The 21,028-nt window shown below is 33.9% G+C and overlaps 1 protein-coding gene across 8 annotated transcripts in view; it reads right to left on the bottom strand.

The window, feature by feature from the left end:
• Positions 1–21,028, bottom strand: part of dlgap1b (discs, large (Drosophila) homolog-associated protein 1b) — a 138,756-nt gene that overhangs the window by 37,212 nt on the left and 80,516 nt on the right. For 7 of the 8 annotated variants that reach the window (XM_051098116.1, XM_051098119.1, XM_051098117.1 and 4 more), the window contains 2 exons: positions 18,965–19,145; positions 12,144–12,390 (listed from right to left, as the gene is read on the bottom strand). In XM_051098116.1, coding sequence (XP_050954073.1) covers positions 12,144–12,390; positions 18,965–19,145 — 428 coding nt within the window. The remainder of the gene's footprint in view (positions 1–12,143; positions 12,391–18,964; positions 19,146–21,028) is intronic. The other variant, XM_051098121.1, reaches the window with a different exon arrangement.

Genomic DNA, 21,028 nt, shown 5'->3' with positions numbered 1-21,028 from the left:
ACAAATGAATTAAAATAAAAAAACTGAAATAAGTATATTGCATAAGTATTCATACCCTTCCCTGGTGAAAAAAACAGCATATGCTGGTAGGTGTGTTTTGATGCTGGTTTAAGCTGGTCCTTTGCTGGTTTATGCTGGTCCTTAGCTGGTTTAAGCTGGTCCTTTGCTGGTTTTTGCTGGTCATGTTGCTGGTCAAGGACCAGCATGAACCAGCAAAGGACCAGTGTAAACCAGCTAAGGACCAGCTTAAACCAGCATCAAAACCTACCTAACCAGCATCCCAGCATCAAACATTACCTACCAGCATATGCTGGTTTTTTCACCAGGGTTTTCTGGGAGACTTAATAATTTCATTCAGGAGCATCCATATTGCTTGTAGATGTTACTACACTTACTAACCTGTGGCAAATTCATTTGAATGAGTATGAATTTGAAAGGCACACACCTCTCAATAAAAGATCTAACAGCTGAAAATGTATATCAGAGCAAAAACCAAGACCTAAGGTCAAAAAAACAAAGGGGTATGAATACTTTCGCACAGCACTGTATATCCTCTGTTCCCTAGGACAACAGTTTAAACAAATTAGTTGCTGTGGTAACACCAGCATCCTCTTCCTGGCATAAGGAGCTAAATTAATGTTTTACTCAATTTCTTCTATTACACTCCAGACATCTTGACCCTCAATATCAACAACACAATGTCAAACATAATGTTTTTTTTTCTACAAAAACACTAGGACGGTGACTCCACTAGGATGTTAAACACAAAAACACAAACACTGGCAACAGCTTTTATTTATAGAGACCTAGCTAGACTGTTTGAAATGAATGGGATATCTCATCCTCGTACCGTAACTTGGATTGTTGAGCCATGTGGGCTCTCACACCCATGCTGACCCAGTTTCCTGTCCAAGTTATGCTAAAACATCCCACCACTTTTGGGAGAACCACAACTTTTGGCATCATGTCCGCTGCTTTCAACAAATGTGTCATCAGAACAGACGAAAAAAAGGTAAAAACAGGCAAATAGTCTCAGGAGTTTCTTTGTCTATGTATGTGTATTTGAGTGTCTTTTTAGGCCCTGTCTGACACCTGCTCCCTAACATCACATATGACATACCAAAATAGACTGATGCTGGACAGAGTTTAGAAACACTCCCTCTCTCAAATATACACAACAAAGCCACCATGACATGTTTGTCGCAAATAAGTAATATATAGAATTTTTAGGTCCACGCAGGTTCACAGACACAGTATATTTTAAATTAAACTATTTCACTATTATAATAACAATTATAATACTATAACAGCAGTTATTTAATTACTTTGAATGTAGAATATTTTATATTGTTAATGTTTCATTTTGAGGTAGGTTCATAATCAACTTATAAACTGCATGGATGTTGACTTGCATCAGTCCATTGCAGCATGAGTAAGCAAAATATGATGGTCCCCTCTGTCATCTCTGTTAACAGTACTATTAAACAAACAAACAAAAAAAATGATGAGAGAGAGAGGGAGAGGGAGAGGGAGAGAGAGAGGGAAGGAGGCGCGTGTATACTCACAGAGGCGGCGGATCCAGCAGTCGCACATACCCTGTAATTTTCGGTAAGCGGTAACCGGAGAGAGAACGAGAAACAAAAGCGACTGAATGAATCGGCGGGATCTGGTGATAAACTCCAGCTTGGCTTTGAATGGGAGCTAATGGCACTGCACTCAGTTAACGCTCGGGTGCCGGATCGAGCTGCTAGTTCAGTCACGGGCGGGTACGGGACCGGCCCACACCGTCACATCCGTTAAATACACCGATTCCCGTACCGGCCAAACATGAGCATGCGGGACTTCCCACCGCGCTGAACTGACTAACCCTGTGTGATCATAATAATAATACAAATATTCGTTGAATAATAATTAAAAGGAAATAGAAAACAACAATAAAGTAAAAAGTACTATAATAACCAATGCTTTTAATAACCAATGTTTTTAGATTTTAACATTTAACAGTTTTGTTCTCTTTGAATGGACCTGCAGTGTGATAAATATTTGAAAAAAAATAATACAAATGCTACATGCAGTCTCTCACATGATATGAAGACATTAAAGAAAATTACGTTGTACTAAACCACAGAGAAATTTATTTTACAAGCAGTTAATAGAATTATACTGCATTACAAGTACATAATTATTTTAACCTACTCATTAGTGGCAATAACAAGCTCTTGTAGAAACTCACACCCATATTTTCATATAACTATTGAATGTGCAGTAATCAATTTTTTATGATTCTGCTCTAAAACAGATTCTAAGCATGCCCTTCAGTGATGCCTCTAGCAAAATAAAAATGCAGTTTTATGGCGCATTGAACACTAAACAGTGTTTGTGCTCAAGATCGCCCTCGTGTGGGAGAAAACATTGTTTAATCTTTTTTTTTCCTCATCTCCACTGTCTTCCACAATCACTGAGTCTCTCTTACAAGCTACCTTATTAAGCTATATGAGATGATCTTTCATAGATACAACAATTTTAAAAAATAATGGTGGCATGATTTTAACATAAACATGATATGCCAGACTTTCCAGTAGTAAGGGCCACTTTGAACAGGGTTTTGAACATGTTTCACTGCATTTGTAGGACTTTTGAAAACAAAAAAACATGTTCCTAACAAAAAAACCCAAGAAGTAGGATTAGTAGGATTTTTAAAAAATACTTTGAGCACATTGGTCAAAAGCTATAGTAAAGACATCACAGAAATAATTGGCCATCACAGAAATAATTACATTTCAATATGTATATTAAAATAAAAGTTATTTTAAATTTTAATAATATTTCACAATGTTCTTGCTCTCAAATATAGGTAGCCTTAAGCTCTGAAGACACTGTTTATTCTCAGTGATGAATGAGATCAAGAACGGTGACATCTATCTCTCTGGACCTAAGAGCATTCAGTAGTGCTGATCTGGGGTTGGTGTTTCCTTGTAAGCTAGTGGCATGAAAGCATTATATCCCATTACCCTCGAGAAAGTAGCAGACAGAGAAGGAGAGAGATGGCCCGAAAAGCAGATAATGCACACAAAAAGAGAAATTCTCAGACAGACGGGAAGTTCTAATCCTTTAATGCTGTGGAAATGACATTTAGATCAAAGCTGCTAAAAGGACAAATGCGATACGCACATTTGTGCGCATCCGAGTGTGTGTCTTTGTGTGGAACTTGGGATATGGGACAGCTGTAAAACTCTGCCTGATCATTGTTGGATTTTATACAACAGTTACTGTAGCTCTCATCCTCAAATCTGATTGGCTTTCCAAAAGCGCTGATATAAATATCAACAGCACTGGGGCGTTTCACTGTTTGTATCAAAATTGTTTAAAATAAGATTCAATTTGTTAACATTAGTTAATTAGTCAGTTAGTTAACATAAAATAACAATGAAAGAAACTTCTTAATTAAGTTGTAATATTAATTAATGTTGATTCCATCATTTGCTAATACATAATTGGGACGCCTAAGTTTACTTCACCATAAAACAAATAAATCCTAATCTAATCATGACAAACTATACATTGTTGGAAAGGTCTAAGACTCCTAAAAAGATATTTTACCATATTTTTGTGATAGAATAAATATTTGTGATGTAATAAATATGTAATAGATTAATATATGTCAAGAGTGCAGCTTAAAAAATCTACATCATAACATGAGTTCTGACCTTTGTCACAAAAGACTTTCTTCGTTGCCTTTTTCCCTATCACACAATATAAATCATAAGAAATTATATATCAGTTCAAAACTTAAAATATCAAAATTCATCATTTGAAAGGCATTTTAAAATCAGACATTGCATTACCATGGAAAATGTACATCAAAATCATATTACAAAATGTTTTCATTCATGAATTATAAAAACTGAAATCTGGATAGTGCATTTTATGTCTGTTTTTAAAAAAATGGGAGTGACAGTTAAAGGGTTAAAATAAAATAAATAAAAAAAAAGTTAATGGACCTGAGTTAACATTAACTAACAATGAACAGTTGCATTTTTATACTGTACTGTAACAAATGTATTGCTCATTGTTAGTTAATGTTTATACATTAAATACAGTTAAGTTTATACATTAAATATAGTTAGATTTTAAAATTAAATAAACTTATTGTAAAGTGTTACCAAACTGTTTGTGTTTACAGTGTTCCAGACAGGGCTGAGCAATATGTCCAAGAATATTATTAGAACTATTATATTAAAAAAAAAAAAAAAAAAAATCCATATATAATATCAATATTTATAGCTACATTAATTTCACACCATGTGGGGAAGTAAATGTATTCTATATGTTTGTTAGACCTCAAAAATGAATGTTTGTGAAAAAATGAAACTCCACAGAGCAACTTATATTTTAAATCAAAAACCCATAAAATCCATTTTGTTTTTCCCCCCTAAATTCAGTTTTATAAATTAATATAACATATCATCAAAAATGGTGTTAATAATAACAATAAAGTGAATTAATAATCTTTTTTTAATCAGCAATTTAATCATACTTTTTAAATGTAATCAAATGAAAATATAATACTTAATTTATGACAAAAAGTTTGCATGAATCTGAAAAATAAAATAGACTATTATTAATAGACTTATTAATTAATATTCATTAATTATTAATTATTATTAATAGACTTGTCATAGCACTTGCAAATAATTGCTCTTTTGTTAATTTTAATAACTTCCATTGTCCTCATTTGTAAGTCACTTTGAATAAAAGCGTCTGCTAAATGACTAAATTATGAAAAAAATGACATAAAAAATAATACAAATAATAATAACAATAACTACATTTAAATCTAATGTTTTAATAAATTATGTTTATAACAGCCCAATCCCAATATTCAAGATGTAGACTTAATATCCAAAATTGATCAAAAATTAATTATTGATATCAATACTGATATCAGTATCGATCAAAATACAGACTGGAGTATGTGAGTGGTTTCTCTCATCAGTCAAATGGAATATTTTCAACTAACTGGCCAAAAAAAAAGAGAGTACATTATTCAATATCAACTTCTTGTTTAAAGACCTTTTTTGTGAGTATAAAAGCAATATCTCATTTGTGACTATTGTATTGTACTGAATGTCTATGATAAAACTTCCTCTCTCACACACAGACAAAAGCAAAGGGAAATTACCCAAGCAATAACATGAACATATTTACAGAATAAACATATTTCAGTTTGGAAATGTATGCTTTCAGCCAGCACTGGAGGTTTTTGTTTGTTTGTTTTTTGTCCTTTTGGCTTCCTATGATCGATTTCTTCTGCAAGTCAATAATGTGTGTATGTGTGTTTTTGTGTAGTCACAAAGCCTGAGGAAAAACATCAGGTGTGCTTGTGTTTCATTTGATGTACATCTATATAAAGCATATTGGTTGTTTGTTTTCATTTTTGCCTTCAGGTCATGTGTTCTACCTTTGATGACTGAAGGCTGTTCACACTGACAGTTATTCAACCGCTGGAGGCTGGTAAGCTACTGTACTTTTTGTTCCTTGTCAGCAATCCAGTACAACTGCTGTAACCAACCACCTCATGAGGTGGATCATGTGAGCGCCGCTATTTAAACTCCCAGATCACATCAAGATTCATTTGCATAATGCATCAAACCCAAATGTTGCATAGAAGTTGCTTAGCGTTTCGTCACCATTGGTGTCATTCTGCCTCAAATTGCCAACTCGCATTGAAAATGAATGAATTCTCGCATTCCCTTTTCACTCTTCACTCTACAGGAGGAGAATTTTACTTCTCTCACATATTAAATTGAACTGCCCAGCTGAACTCTTCTACACAGTTTGTTTGGTTTAACTGATTAAGTCAGTCAAATCTTTCCACAATGTAATTGGTTCACTCCATGCCTGTTACATAAGCAATGGGAACTCACACAACAGGAGGCCTCTGAAGCACCATGATTGGCTAAATACCCTGTTCGTGGATAATGGCCACCAATAATGGTCACAGATGACCTGCAATTAGGCCTGAATGGGTCGATCAGATGCAAAATAATGGACTGAAACAGTTTTAGCAAATTAAAACCAACTAAAACAACTTTTAATATAAATGTTTTTTAGCAAACATTCATGTCAGTCCAATGGAGTGTTTTTATGACGCATTATCAATCAGCCATATAGGCGGTGCTGAACATAAACAATGTCACTTAACCGAACAAAGCTTGCAAATTTTGCTGATTAATGCTGCTGAAAATGATTAATTATTGTCATGTTTTAGGCTGTACTAATCGGTCGGACTGGGAAAAACATTTGGAGTACTACAGACTGCCAAAAGTTATAACAAATCAAGGAGAAGAGTGCAAAAATCTAAGGAACAAAAGGTGTTTGTGGTTGGTCAAACTGAGCCATGATTTCTAGAGCAAGAATTTAGACAACATTCTTGTTTGTTCTTATAATCAGGTAGGTGAAATAATATGCTAATATCTTAATTAATACTGCTTTTAAGTATCTTTACCAGCTATTAACTTTAGTTTGTCAAAATATTGCGCCCTTTCCTGCTTACTGTGGCCTTCTCTATATGATTTAACAGCTTCCACACATTTTTTTCTGTGGTTTAGCAGAACAACGTATTCAGTAGTACGCTAACCATGCAATCCATGCTGTTGTTTACATCCGAGTATCGTCAGTATGGCCGCGCATCCAGGTAATTGACGTAAGTGTAAACCCTCTATAAAATATATACTAGACACTTCTTTGTTGAGTCTTTGTTGACTCCCCTGTTGTAAAAAAAAAAAAAAAAAGCATGGTAGTTGGTTTGAGCTGGTTTATGTTGCTCAGGACCAGTGTTGGGCATAACGGTGTTATAAATAAACAGCGTAACTAACGCATTACTTTTTTTCAGTAACGAGTAATCAATCAAATTACTGTTTCCCCCGTTATAACGTCATCACCGCTACTGACAATAAAATGCAGAGTTAATATAATTGAGCTCACTGAAGTAGTTTTCATCCGAGTAGGCAATCTCTCAGCCATAGGAACTGGGAAATCGGATCGCGTTGCTTCTTCTTCTGAGGTAAATTCTGGCTTATTCCTCTCAGCGCATTTTCTTCCAGAAATGAAAAGTAGCCAGGATGAAATTGATGAATGTTCACGTTTGTTTACGGAGGTGATGTGGATGTTTACCATATCTGTGCGTCTCACATGAATGTAAAAAAAAAAAAGGAAAAGTGGAGCCGCTCGTGGGCGTGATTAGAGATAATGAGTTTAGAAAGGAACAACTGGAGCTCGCGTTGGTATCATACGGATTACTTTATCAGAAAAAATGTTTTCTACGTGACTTACTTCATTTAAAAGACATTTCCAGCTTTCTATACATATATTTCTCATGTCTGTGCAGGTATTCGCTGAGATTCAGGTTGTTTTATTTCCGTGTCTGTGAAGAGAGGTTACGGACACCGAGACGACAGAGAGTGCACCCTGTTTATTTTCTTTATTTTACAAAAGCACATTGTTTTGTTGTTATTATGTCTATACACAAATAAAAGTAGACCCTTTGCAGTTTCAAATGATACCTTATTCTTATCTGTATACGGTAAAAAGTGAGGAGTATTTTTAGTTCTTTTCACAATCTCAAGAAAAAATGAGACAGACCACACCCCAGAGTGTTTAACAGTGTCACTGCGGGATGTTTTTCATAGCCGCGGGTTGAAGCGACCCCAATAACGTGATATTTAGCCCCTGGAAGGTGTCTGTCACACTGTCCCACATCAACATAGAAATAGTGTAGATAAGTGTACAATGTTTTATTCATTTAACATATTTAATATCGGGGGCATCCAAGTTATTTGACATATTTAAACTTTTTTAGTAATGTTTTTAGTAATGTGCCCAACACTGCTTAGAACCACCTTATAACCAGATACCATACTTCAACACAATCTTAAACCAGCTCATGACCAACTAAGGACCATCTTAAACCAGCACAAACCAGCTACCATGCTTCAAAACATACTGTCACGAACCTGGTCCGTGGCCTTCCGTTCGCTCTCCACCAGATGTTGCCCTCTTAGTATATTGACTCTCACACTACACAGATTGCTGCATGTCACCCCAGACTACACTTCCCATCATCCATTGCACTGATTACACACACACAGCTGCAACCAATCAAACACACTATTTAAGCCTTGGACTTCCTCTTTCAGATCGCCGAGTATTGTGAGTGCGTATCGCTACTCTAACTGATAGCTCCTTTACGGAGCCTGTTCTAGTTTACCTGTCTAGTCATAGTCTAGCCTTGTCTGCTTTCCCATGTTCTGTGTATTTTGGATTTCCCTTTTGCCTTGCCGTTTGGATATTGTTTGCACCTCGCCTGGTCTATTTCATGTTTGTGGATTACCTGTTGACCTCGCCTCAGATTATGTTCAATGTTGTTTGACCTACGCCTGTCTCTGGATTACTCTCTCATTTTGCCCTGTCTATATCTGTTTGCTGGTGTCGACCTTTGCCTGTTTTGACCATGTCTTTCAATAAAAGCTCGCAGATGGATCCGCATGCCTCATGCCTCTGTCAGTCCATAACACATACCTAACCAGCATATGCAGTTATTTTTTTTCAACAGGGGTTCATGATCTAAAAAAAAAATGCATATGACTTTTAGTGCTTTTAGTATTAATACAACATTTTGTAACAAACAATTGGGCATTAAATTAAAAGAAATGTGTATAAAAGAAAAGTTTTACATGTGAAAATTATTTTTTAAAGCAATGCAGCATAAAAACAAATAAAAATGCACAAATTTTAATGAGACTTTGTTATATTGTTCAAAACTGAAGTACAGTTCAAAAGTTTGGGGTTTCACAATTAATAGGAATTTTAACAAAATTATTTTAAATTGTAATAAACGCTCACAGTATTACTGTTTTCACTGTATTTTCAATTAAATAAATGCAGCTGTGGTGAGCAAAAATCCAAACTTCTGAACATTTAGTGTGTTAATATAAACATTAAAAATATTATTATTGTAATAGTTGGTTGTTAAAGGGTTAGTTGAACCAAAAATGAAAATTCTGTCATTAATTACTCATCCTCATGTCTTTTCAAACCCGTAAGACCTTTGTTCATCTCATGAGCACAAATTAAGATATTCTGATGAACTCCAAGAGTTTTCTGATCCTGCATAGACAGCAACACAACTGGCATAGTAAGGTAGCAAGGCCCAAAAAGGTAGTAAGATCATTCTTAAAAATCAGTGGTTCAACCATTAATTTATGAAGCTATGGAAATACTTTTTGTGCGCAAAGAAAACAAAAATAACAACTTTAAAATAACAATTTCTTCTCTTCCTTGTCAGTCCCCATTGTACGCAGTGGTACTCTTGTGAATGTGCATCGAAGACTGACACAGAAAAGAAGAAATTGTTGAATAAAGTCATTATTTTTCACTTTGACTATTTATCAATGTCCTCACAACCTTTACGGGCCTTGAACATGGTAGTATCATTGCTGTCAAGGTCAGAAAGCTCTCAGATTTCATCAAAAATATCTTAATTTGTGTTCCGAAGATTATCAAAGGGCTTACGGGTTTGGAACGACATTAGGGTGAGTAATTAATGACAGAATTTTCATTTTTGGGTGAACTATCCATTTAATAGTCCCAAAGTGTAAAACACAAGACTTTAACTCAGAAAATGCATGACATAAACTGCATTCAAAACAGGTAAACCCAGAGAGCAAACATTGTTGCCTCATTTCAAAAGTCTACTGCATTTCTGAGATTTTATTTAATTGATTAACAATCTTATTTTAAGTGAATAATGGCCTGCAAAAGCAATGATGTATTACCTAATCCTGATTGACTTTTTTTATCAGTTATTTAAGCTTGGTGAATAAGAGTTCACAAAAAAACCACACACGGGACATGGTCGATAATGAAGCTTTTTTTTTCCTTTCATGCAGAAGTCATTTCCCAAATCCCCAAATCTCGTCTCCGTCTATTATGTTCCTGTCTGTTTCCTCTCTCTCATTCTAATTTGTCTCAACAGCTCTTTCTCTTTCTCTACGGCCTCCCTTCGTCCCACTTGTCGGTAAATGTTTTTAATTAGCTGAGTACGACCCTGATGACAGTGTGACGAGGAGAAAGAATGAGACTCTCTAATCGCTGTAATTAAACAACATGCTGCACAAGAGAGAGGGAGGGAAGAGACCTTGACTCTCTCTTTTCATACAGATGAAGTGACAGAGAGCGAAGGATGGAGGGAAAAAAAATGGAATACTTTTGGGAGGGAAAGTGGGAAGATTGTACATTTTTCAATGGCACACTCTTAAAAATAAATGATCCAAAAAGGATTTTCACAGCAATGCCAAGAAACATTTTTGGGTTCCCCAATGAACCTCTTAGTGAGTAGCTCTTAAAAGAAACACTGTTTATATTTTTATAGTCTAAAGAAACTTTTTCCACTATAAAGAAACTTTTGTGTAATGGAAAGGTTCCATAGATATTAAAGAATCTTCTTGGAACCATCAATGCCAATAAAGAACCTTTATTTTTATAGCAGTAAGAATGTTTGGAATTTATGAAGCCATTTAGCCTTTTAGTTATAAAGTTATATGCAACAGTTACAGATGAATATGCCAACATATATATTTATTAATATACTTTACATAAAGTTATGATGAGTCAACAACAAAATTGATTTTTAAAATAAGGAATGAAAAAAACTTTACATTTCTGCTTAAAAAAAACTTGCCAAATTCTAGGAAATGCAATCTTCATTCTTCATGTGATTTTATTTATTTATTTGTTTTGCTTTATCACATAAGATTGTGAAACCAGGACACTTTTAAACTACGAGTAAGCAAGAAAAAAATAATATATTTTAAAAAATATATATATATATATTTTCCATGAACAGATGTTAGTGTGCATATCCTAATTAATATTTTTTCCCCCTTTTTTGTCCTGGAAATTATATTTATATAATCATAATAAATTGTAATATATACATTACCAGTCAAAAGTTTTTGAATAGTAAGATTTTTAATGTTTTTAAAAAACACTAACAAACATTTGTCTCTTCTGCTCACCAAGCCTGCATTTATTTGATTGAAAGAACAGCAAAAACAGTAAAATTTTGAAATATTTTTTACTATTTAAAATAACAGTTTTCTATTCGAATACATTTTTAAAATGTAATTTATTTCAGTGATTTCAAAGCTGAATTTTCAGCATTATTACTCCAGTCTTCAGTGTCACATGATCCTTCAGAAATCATTGTAATGATTTGCTGTTCAAGAAACATTTTATTATTGTTATTATTATTATTATTATTATCAATAATAATAATAATCAATCAATAACAATATTATTATCAATATTTAAAACAGTTCAGTAGATTTTTTCAGGATTCTTTGATGAATAGAAAGATCAAAATATCAGCATTTATCTGCACTAAAAAGCTTTTGTAACATTATACACTATACCATTCAAAAGCTTGAAGTCAGTATAATTTTTTTATTTTATTTATTTACTTATTTTATTTATTTATTTATTTTTGCTTTAAACTGATCAAAAGTGAATATAACGACATTTATAATGTCACAAAAGATTCTATTTCAGATAAATGCTGTTTTTCTGAACTTTCTATTTATCAAAGAAACCTGGAAAAAAAAATCTACTCCTGTTTTCAACATAATATTAATAATAAATATTTTTTGAGCAGCAAATCAGCATATTAGAATGATTTCTGAAGGATCATGTGACTGGAGTAATGATGCTAAAAATTCAGCTTTGAAATCACAGCAATAAAATATATTCAGTTTAAAATATATTCAGATAGAAAAGTGTTATTTTAAATAATAAAAATATTTCAAAATGTCACAGTTTTGGCTGTACTTTGTATGAAATAAATGCAGGCTTGGTGAGCTTTAAAAAACATGAAAAATCTTACTGTTCAAAAACTTTTGACTGGTAGTATATAATAAATTATTTTTCAGCCTGTTACACCAAGAATCTAAATAAATATTCATATGAAAAAGGTGCATTCCAGTCATTGTATGTATGAATTGCACTGCATTTAAAAAATGTCACTAACCCTGTTATTAAAATATAAGTAATAGTAGTTGCTTTACCAGGATTTAAGGTGCTCGTACCTGTACTGCTCTGGATGGTTCTTACAGTAGTTGTAGTTCGAGGTGGTGAGATGGCCTGACGTGTCGCTCTTTCCTCTTCTTCCTCCTGCGAGCAGCCCTTTTCGATGGCCCGCACGTAACTGTGGCTCCTCATGCGGAAGCATCCGGACCCTGGCAGATCCAGAGCATCCACGGCCTTAGACTCCATCTCACTGAACACACTCTCACACACGGCCTCGATCTGCCCGTTCACTTCCACTTCACTCACCTGCAGGGGGAGACAATGCGTCACAACATGCTGTCACATTACCCCTTCACCCTTCAGTCAAGGGATAGTAGCATATACTTAAACACTCCTGACTGAATGAACAGCTTTCAAGATGTTAGCTCAAGGCTTACTAAGGTAAAATGACTTTAAATGATTGTATTAAGAAGGTGGAGGAATCTAGTGAGATCAAATTAAGCTGTTAAATACTGCTTTACTTAAGATCTACTAAAACACATTTGACTTTCACGCTAAAACAAACCCTGGATTAAGGCGAGTTTTAACGTTTCATACATTTTGAAAAATGTTTAGCAGGACTTTTAGTCCTGAGTTATGAAAACCTGTTCAAGAATCGCTGTAGGCCTACTTAAGGTATGGTAGGACTACCACATGGGAAGGGATGTGAAATACTGAACAAGATAAAAAAAAGATTAGATTAAATTAATCCAGAGTTGAAAATGAATAATTTCAAGTATTCATGAAAAACCTAAATGTTCTTATAATAGTCAGCTCATTATAAAAAATCTAATTAACTTTTAAAATGTAAAAATTTTTAACATAACATATACATTTCATTCATTCATTAAACAATTTTAATGGTATATAATAATATTAATTGTATTTATATTATTGTTTTAGATATAATTAGATATGATGTATGTATAAATTATAAAATGCATATTTGTGTTAATACAATTGAACTATATTATATAATTTTGTTAATATATGTGACCCTGGACCACAAGGTAGTCTTAAGTAGCACGGGTATATTTGTAGCAGTAGCCAAAAATACATTGTATAGGTCAAAATTATAAAAAACATTTTTTTTTACCGTAAATATATCAAGACTTAATTTTTGATAAGTAATATGCATTGCTAAGAACTTTATTTGGACAAATGCAAGATTTTTTTTGCACGCTCAGATTTCAGATTTTTAAGTAGTTGTATCTCAGGCAAATACTGTCCTATACTAACAAACCATACACCAATGAAAAGCTTATTTATTCAGCACTGAAATCTCAATTAAAAAAAAAATTTACCCTTACGAACTGGTTTTGTGGTCCAGGGTCACATTCGGGCTGTCAAACTATTAATCGCAATTAATTGCATAAAAAAATAAAAGTTGGAGTTTGCCTAATATATGTGTGTGTACTGTGTTTAATTATTATGTATATATAACTACAAACACATTCATTTATATATTTAAGAAATATTAAAAAGTATATGTATTACAGTTTTTATATCATTTTTATTATATAAAAATACAAATATTTTGTACATAAATAACAAATTTCTCTTTAATATATACATTAATTTGTGTGTTTTTATATATACATAATAGTTACAGACAGTACACACACATTTATTAGGCAAACTCAAACTTATTCTGTATGCGATTAATCGCGATTAATCGTTTGACAGCCCTAAAATAAATAAGTAAATATAAGTACCTGCATTCATAATCTAGGGTGCTTTGTTGCAATTTTAGCCTTTTTAAAATGTCTATTATTTTCAGAAATATGCTGAAACATCAAGCAAAAATTGTACAAAAGCAAGAAGCAAAAATCACAAAGAATAAAAAACACAAATGTATTAGTGTGTTTAAGAAAAAAAGTGCCGTTAAGGGTCATTTGTTTAGACTTTAACACAGATTTACTTCTAATCAACTTAATGACATAATTTCAGCTTAACATGTCATGAATCCCTAAATACCAAAATGAGTAAACACCACAGCTGGAATTAGTAATAGGTGAATCGAGGGAAAATGTGCAAATTGTGAATCCTGAGCTGTCATTTGTCATGTAGGCTGAATTAACCCTTTAACAGACATGCTGCATCTTGAATAACAAGGGTTAAACACACTAATACAGGTAGCAGACCAGAAAAAAAGAGTGCAGAGGGGAGGAAATCTGTAAAAGTAAAAGCAAAATGAGGTGTGGCTGCATCACTAGTGCTTTTTCTATATACTACAGCCGTGAAGCTAAAGAAGTGTGATTGGATTTACACAGAAACTCAAAGAAAAGGGACTCGTGATTTAAGGTTGGAAGGAAGTGGAAACAGGATGTTTGGAACTTTCTGTAACTGGAGGAATAATGGTGAGTGTGATCGGAGGAACAGACAGCAGACAGTTTGTCACTGGCTAAAGGAGTCTACAGAGAGACCGGCACCAAGATTTGTTAATCATAGTAGTAATAAAACCCCCAGAACCCTTAGAGGAACACACCTCCACCAGCACATAGAGTATGTATGCATGCAACGCCAACATGCCCACACATTTACCATACACATGAGGGACCAATGAATGATGGGTTTTTTGGTGAGCATCCTGAGCTTTTTGTCACTGAAATGATTGATATATCCTCAGGGAGCAGAAAAGACGCACATTCACACACACATGCCTGAGGGCAGTGTCTTTTTTTGTGGGTGGGAGGAAGCAGCTCTCTAAAAGGTTAGGGCTGTTGTCTGTCTGAGTGAGCCGTCAGGCTCTGAACACTCACCTTAAAACTGTCTCGGGTTGTAAACGCTGCCCGTCACCTTATCCCAGGGCTACAGAAGCTAATCTTGAAAACTCACCTTAAAATCCCATGGCAACAGACACTAATCCTGAAAACTCACCTTGAAAATCCCTTAGCTACACATGCTAACAAGGAAGAACACCACTTAAAATTGCTTAAAAGGCTTTACTGACACTAACTGTCAAGTATTAAGAGCAAACATGAGAACTCGTCTGTATACACTTACTATTTTGTTTAGCATAGACTTCCCCAGCTACAACAGCCTATTCTGACAGAGTAGAAATTTGAACTCTTTTACTAGTATGTAGTTGTCATAGTGCTGTCAATTGATTAAAAAAATAACTAATTAATCGCACATTTCTGAAATTAATCACAGTTAATCACGATTAATCCCACCTAACATTAAAGTTTTTAAATATACTTTTAGATTGCACTAATTTCACATTTAATTTTTTTTAAATTAATGTAGAAACAACATAAAGACAGTATATTTTTTATATTTGTTAAAGGAGAAGTCCACTTCCAGAACAACAATTTACAGATAATGTACTCACCCCCTTGTCATCCAAGATGTTCATGTCTTTCTTTCTTCCGTCGTAAAGAAATTATGTTTTTTGAGGAAAACATTTCAGGATTTTTTTCCATATAATGGACTGATATGGTGCTCCGAGTTTGAACTTCCAATATGCAGTTTAAATGTGGCTTCAAACGATCCCAGATGTTGAAAAACTCCAAACGTATTTTCTCCTGAGTTTTTCGACACACCCTAATTGTCTTGAGCCAGAATACACAGAGTTCAAGGAGAGCAAGACAAGACGAGCGTTTGACATTAAAAAGTATATAAGTTGTATTACCTTTTATGAAAAAAAAGACGATTAAGACCCTTCTTTCTTGGCTGGGATCGTTTACAACCACATTTGTGATCATTTGAAGCCGCATTTAAACTGCATTTTGGAAGTTCAAAATCGGGGCACCAAAGCAGTCCCTTATATAGAGAAAAATCCTGAAACGTTTGGATGACAAGGGGGTGAGTACCTATCTGTAAATTGTTGTTCTGGAAGTGGACTTCTCCTTTAAATAGTTTTTTTTTTTTTTTAAAGTATCACTGATACCAGTATTACTGATGTTTTACTGAACATTACAGTATAATTGAGAGCTATAAATTTTAACATTTATTAGACTTTTAGTTCACTTAAACTAATTTAAGTGAACTTAAAACAATCTTTACATAAACCCATTATTTACCTGTGCCCTTCAACAAGTAGGAAATATACAGAAACTAAACCAAATTTTAAAACTCTAAATACTAAATAAAATATAAACAAATCCTTAAAGCTACAAAAGTTATTGATTTCCTCTTTTTTCTTTTGTTCTTTGATTAATAGACATTACAGCAGCTGTGTTATTAGGTTATTTGGCTGCTATTACTTTAAGAGCTGCCGCTGCTGAATGTGGCACAGATCTGACAGACTTGGCCATAGTTTAATTCACACTTTAATATGAAAGGCTATAGGCTACAGTGCATGCCGCTTCTAAATTTTTAAACTGGAAAAATTAATTGCCTGCATTAACACACTAATTTTGAAACCACTAACTTTGTGAGTTTGTAGTTCTAAACATAGGTTTGCAATTTCAAATAGAAAAAAAAAAACATCTGGGTACCTTTGTACATCTGGGTACCTTACAGACTGTAAATAAATTGGGACGCAGCAAGGGATATTGAATATTTTTGTAATAATCTAGCCACCTCTTGCACTGTCTGATATAATCATCTTGGACTTGTACTGACATCTAGGTGTGTGGAGGCAGCATTACACAAAAACACTAGTTTTAGCTACAGATGCCATTGTAGAAATGCTCTATGATTAATTTGTTCTAAATAAAAGTGTGCAATAACAAGAGATAAAGTCTTCCTGATCTCATGATGAAAACGTACCTGTGGGTACGTTTTGCAAAATATGTACCAATAAGTACATTTCACTGCAGTTTCCAACAGAAATTAACGCTAAAAGATGTAAAACAGCAAGCACTTGTATTCATATTTCGCATCTTGCGAAAAAGTTCCCACAGGTATGTTTTTGTCATGAGATTTGGTTAGATAAAGTGTCAAAGCGTGCCACTCAGACCATTTAACTGCTCGGATGAAAGTTTAAATGGCGGCACAGTCCGAACTTACTAGAGTCAAAGATTATAGAAATACAAATATCATTTACTCCTATATGTATGAATGGGAAAAAAGGCAACGCGCAATATGGCGGAATAGTCCCGCCTTCTAAATGAAAGAGCCAATCACTGATGGGTAAAATCATTGTGTCACTGCAGTCTGGGCGTTAGAAGCTGAGGCTGGACAGGCCAATGCACATGCGCAGTCATAGGCACGTTGTGGCTGCGCATGCACATTAGCTGGTCTAGCTTGAAAAATAAGCTTTTTAAACGCTATGTGAGCATAATAAACTACATTCATGGGAAAGTTAATTTCAGATTTTGTTTCTGATTTGAATGTAATTTAATTGCAAGTTCAGCGAGCAGTTTTTGAGATTTCATGATTACCCCATTCATTTAGATAGGACTTGAGCTGCCCAGAGGCGTTGCAAATATGGCCGCCAAGTGAACAGGCTTTCCTTGAAAGGGACTTTGCTAAAGCAGATGCGTTTACTCTCTGACGAGTCTCGGTCATTAAACAGCACCAGTGTGAAGCGCTTGAATTCAGTGAAGAACACGAATGACTCTATAGCCAGATGAAACGGTGCTGACAAACAGGAAAAACACTGTGCAAAATGATACAGAAGGCTTTTTAACAAACTGCCTGTGTATGGTAAAAATCTACAAACTGCTATCATTTACCATAGATTTACTGTAGTAGCACTAACTGCACAGTGGTATTGTGTCAGAAATGTGGGTATATTTGTGTCAAATTTTATTATATTATTAATGTAGACATGTATTGAATGTATTAAAGGAGGAGTAATGGAATATAATTAAATTTCACCATATAAAAATGAGGTTGCTACAATTTTTGAAGATATTACTGATTTTGATAATGAACATATCTACATCCTAACTCAAGCTGTGTATTTCTAAGAGACAAAAATGTTATATTATTATTAATATCAAGTAACAAACCTGTTTCTTGATTTGAAACAATATTACTCATTAAAACATGCAAAGCTAAGAAATTATTTTTTTCTATTAAGATATTTATTTTGTTAAGAAAAATGTGGCCATGTTTTTCATGTTCTGACGATAAAGAATATTTGAAAGCCACATTTAACTGTTTGGTTTTTCACATTGTAGCAAAAATCTGTCTTTAAACTTAAAAAAAAAAAAAATACAAATTTGACATTTATCGTGATAATTATTAATATTGACTGATATGAATCTGATATTTTTTGGCCATATCGTCCAGCCCTACCACTAAACTACTATAATGAATAGAATGATTAGAATCAGAATACCGGTAGCAAAATACTTAAATAACTGATTAACACCAACACCAACGTGTTAATGAGCGGGTTAAGAAATAATGCATGACTCTAATTTGAAGATAACAAAGATATTTTCATCAGTCATAACTTCTAGAGGGAAAAAGCACATAAAATGGACAACGATTTAACCTTTTAGTTTGCATGTATCAACCGCCTGTGTGCACATGCTATCAAAAGGTAATGTGTTTTCGGCTATATGCAAGTATATTTGGGGCTTTAGCCTTATTATCAAGAAGCACACTAACTAGGCACTTTTAACAAAGTATTCACAAACATACAATTTGTGAAGATAATCCTAATTTTCAATACCATACTGATAGTATGCGAATTAGGATTCTGAATAATGCATGGATGAAGAGATGATAAAGTATTCCATGAGATGATTAATGGGATTGAGCAGAAATAGAGTACTTGAGCAAAAATATAACTTCTTTTCTAACTTCTTTACATGTTTTCCTCCCCTTTGCAAACCTTCTTGAAGGCAGACGACGAGGAAGGCACTGGTTGGAAATCACCTTTAAGATCAGTATCTTAAATGGCCATTTCCACCAGAGAACGAGGGGGGCGATGACCAACCTGGCTGATGGTGCTCATGGCCCTCATGTAGCTTTCGTTTCGGGAGCGAAATTTGGGCGAGGCCAGCAGACCGGCCGGGTCCAGACTGTCCAAACTGCGGTTGATTGAAACCTCACTCACCGCTCGCAGGTAACTGTGACTCCGGATCTGCAGCTTGGGGGAATGGGACTCCGTGCTGATCCTGCACAAAGAAAGAGAGCGAAAACAGGTGTACAAGTATTTAATGAGGGGTGAGAATAAAATGAGAGGTGAGATTACTCCTGTAACTCACACTCATTCATCATATTCCTGTGTTTTCTTCCTCCAACAAAGACCACATACTCATTACAGTTGACCTAAAAACAACTCGACCTGGTTCTGTGTGCATGTTAGTGTTTTTTTCATATATCTGAGACCAATGTAAACATTAACACAATTAATACTAGCAGTTTGTGTTCACATGTGGATGGGCAATCAGGTCCTTGAAATAAGAACACAGAAACACATTAAAACATGAACGCACACAAACACACATTCTATCCCTCCAGGTCGAGTCAATCTTAATTATGGATGTGGCTCTCAAAATAGTATGCCGTTACAGCAAGAAAAAACACACATTAGTCATTCTTCACTGGAGTGAGGAATGTAGAGAGAGAGAAAGAGAGAGGGAGTAAAAGAGAAACAAAGAGGGAAGAATGCAGGAAAAGTACAAGAATAGACAGTGGGTGAAATCAATTAGCTGCAAATGATAAAAAAAAAAAACCAAAATTGTAGATGTTTACTGAAGTGTACTATGAGAAGGAATTAGATATCATAGGGAAAAAAATAAGACAATGCTCATTTATTCTCATTATATGCTGTTATTTTAGGAGCTCAGCTTTTTACAAAGACAGTTTTCACATGTATGTTGTACATAACTCATTTCTAAATTTAATACATGTTTAAACTATTTAAATATATATATATATATATATATTTTTTTGATTTTAATATAATTTTGTTTTTTGGTTTGGTAAATCTGGCGTTACAGTATGACATTATCATTATATTATATATATATTATATATTATAACTAATTATTACTAATCATTTAAAATGAATATTAAATATTAGCCACATGTGTCTTGACACAAAACTGACTACAAAAACTGTAAAAATTACAAACTGTAGATACTGTATAGCTCAGGTTCCACATCTGTGGAATTGTTTTGCAGAAATAAAGGAAATATCTGTCTATAATGAGCACAGGCCTCAGGGGACTGCATATTTATTATATAACGCAACATTTTTTTCTTTTTCTGTGTATACATGTGGTTGTTTAAACACACATGAGTGTGTATGTCTACTGTATTTCTGTGTGTCTGAACAGAAAGTGCATTTATGGTTCAATGGTTTAGAAACTTCCACTTTAATTATGTATTATTTATTAGCAGAGTTTCATGTATGTGTGTGTACAAAAGTATGTATGTGCATATTTGAATGTGTGTGTCCATATCTGAGTTCAAGGCACAATGCGCTGATTATAAATATTCTATGCCACGGCACTTCCTATCAAGCAGAAAAAAAATAAAGAGCACATTTCAGGGAACCTACATAGAGTTTGCCGTTCCCTAAACACTAAGAAGAGAGCATCTGAAGAGTTCAAACTGCGTTCATTTGAAAGGCTGATGACATCATATGCTTGAGTAAATTAAATATATAATTTAATATATAATAATTTGAACTGTCATGCTTCCATATACAGGTGCATCTCAATAAATTAGAATGTCGTGGAAAAGTTAATTTATTTCAGTAATTCAACTCAAATTGTGAAACTCGTGTAATAAATAAATTCAGATAAATTCAATGCATACAGACTGAAGTAGTTTAAGTCTTTGGTTCTTTTAATTGTGATGAACTTGCAATTAAATTACATATTTCAAATCAGCAACAAAATCTGAAATTAACTTTCCCATGAATGTAGACTTAACAAAAACCCACCAATGGTTTTCAACGAATCAGAATACTTCATAAGACCAATAAAACAAACAAACAAAAAAACATTTTTAGTGAACTGTTGGATTTCTGGAAAGTATGTTCATTTAC

Source organism: Labeo rohita, chromosome 24, assembly GCF_022985175.1.
Source record: "Labeo rohita strain BAU-BD-2019 chromosome 24, IGBB_LRoh.1.0, whole genome shotgun sequence".
In the NCBI taxonomy this organism is placed as follows: Eukaryota; Metazoa; Chordata; class Actinopteri; order Cypriniformes; family Cyprinidae; genus Labeo; species Labeo rohita.
This window is presented reverse-complemented; position numbering and strand designations above follow the sequence as displayed.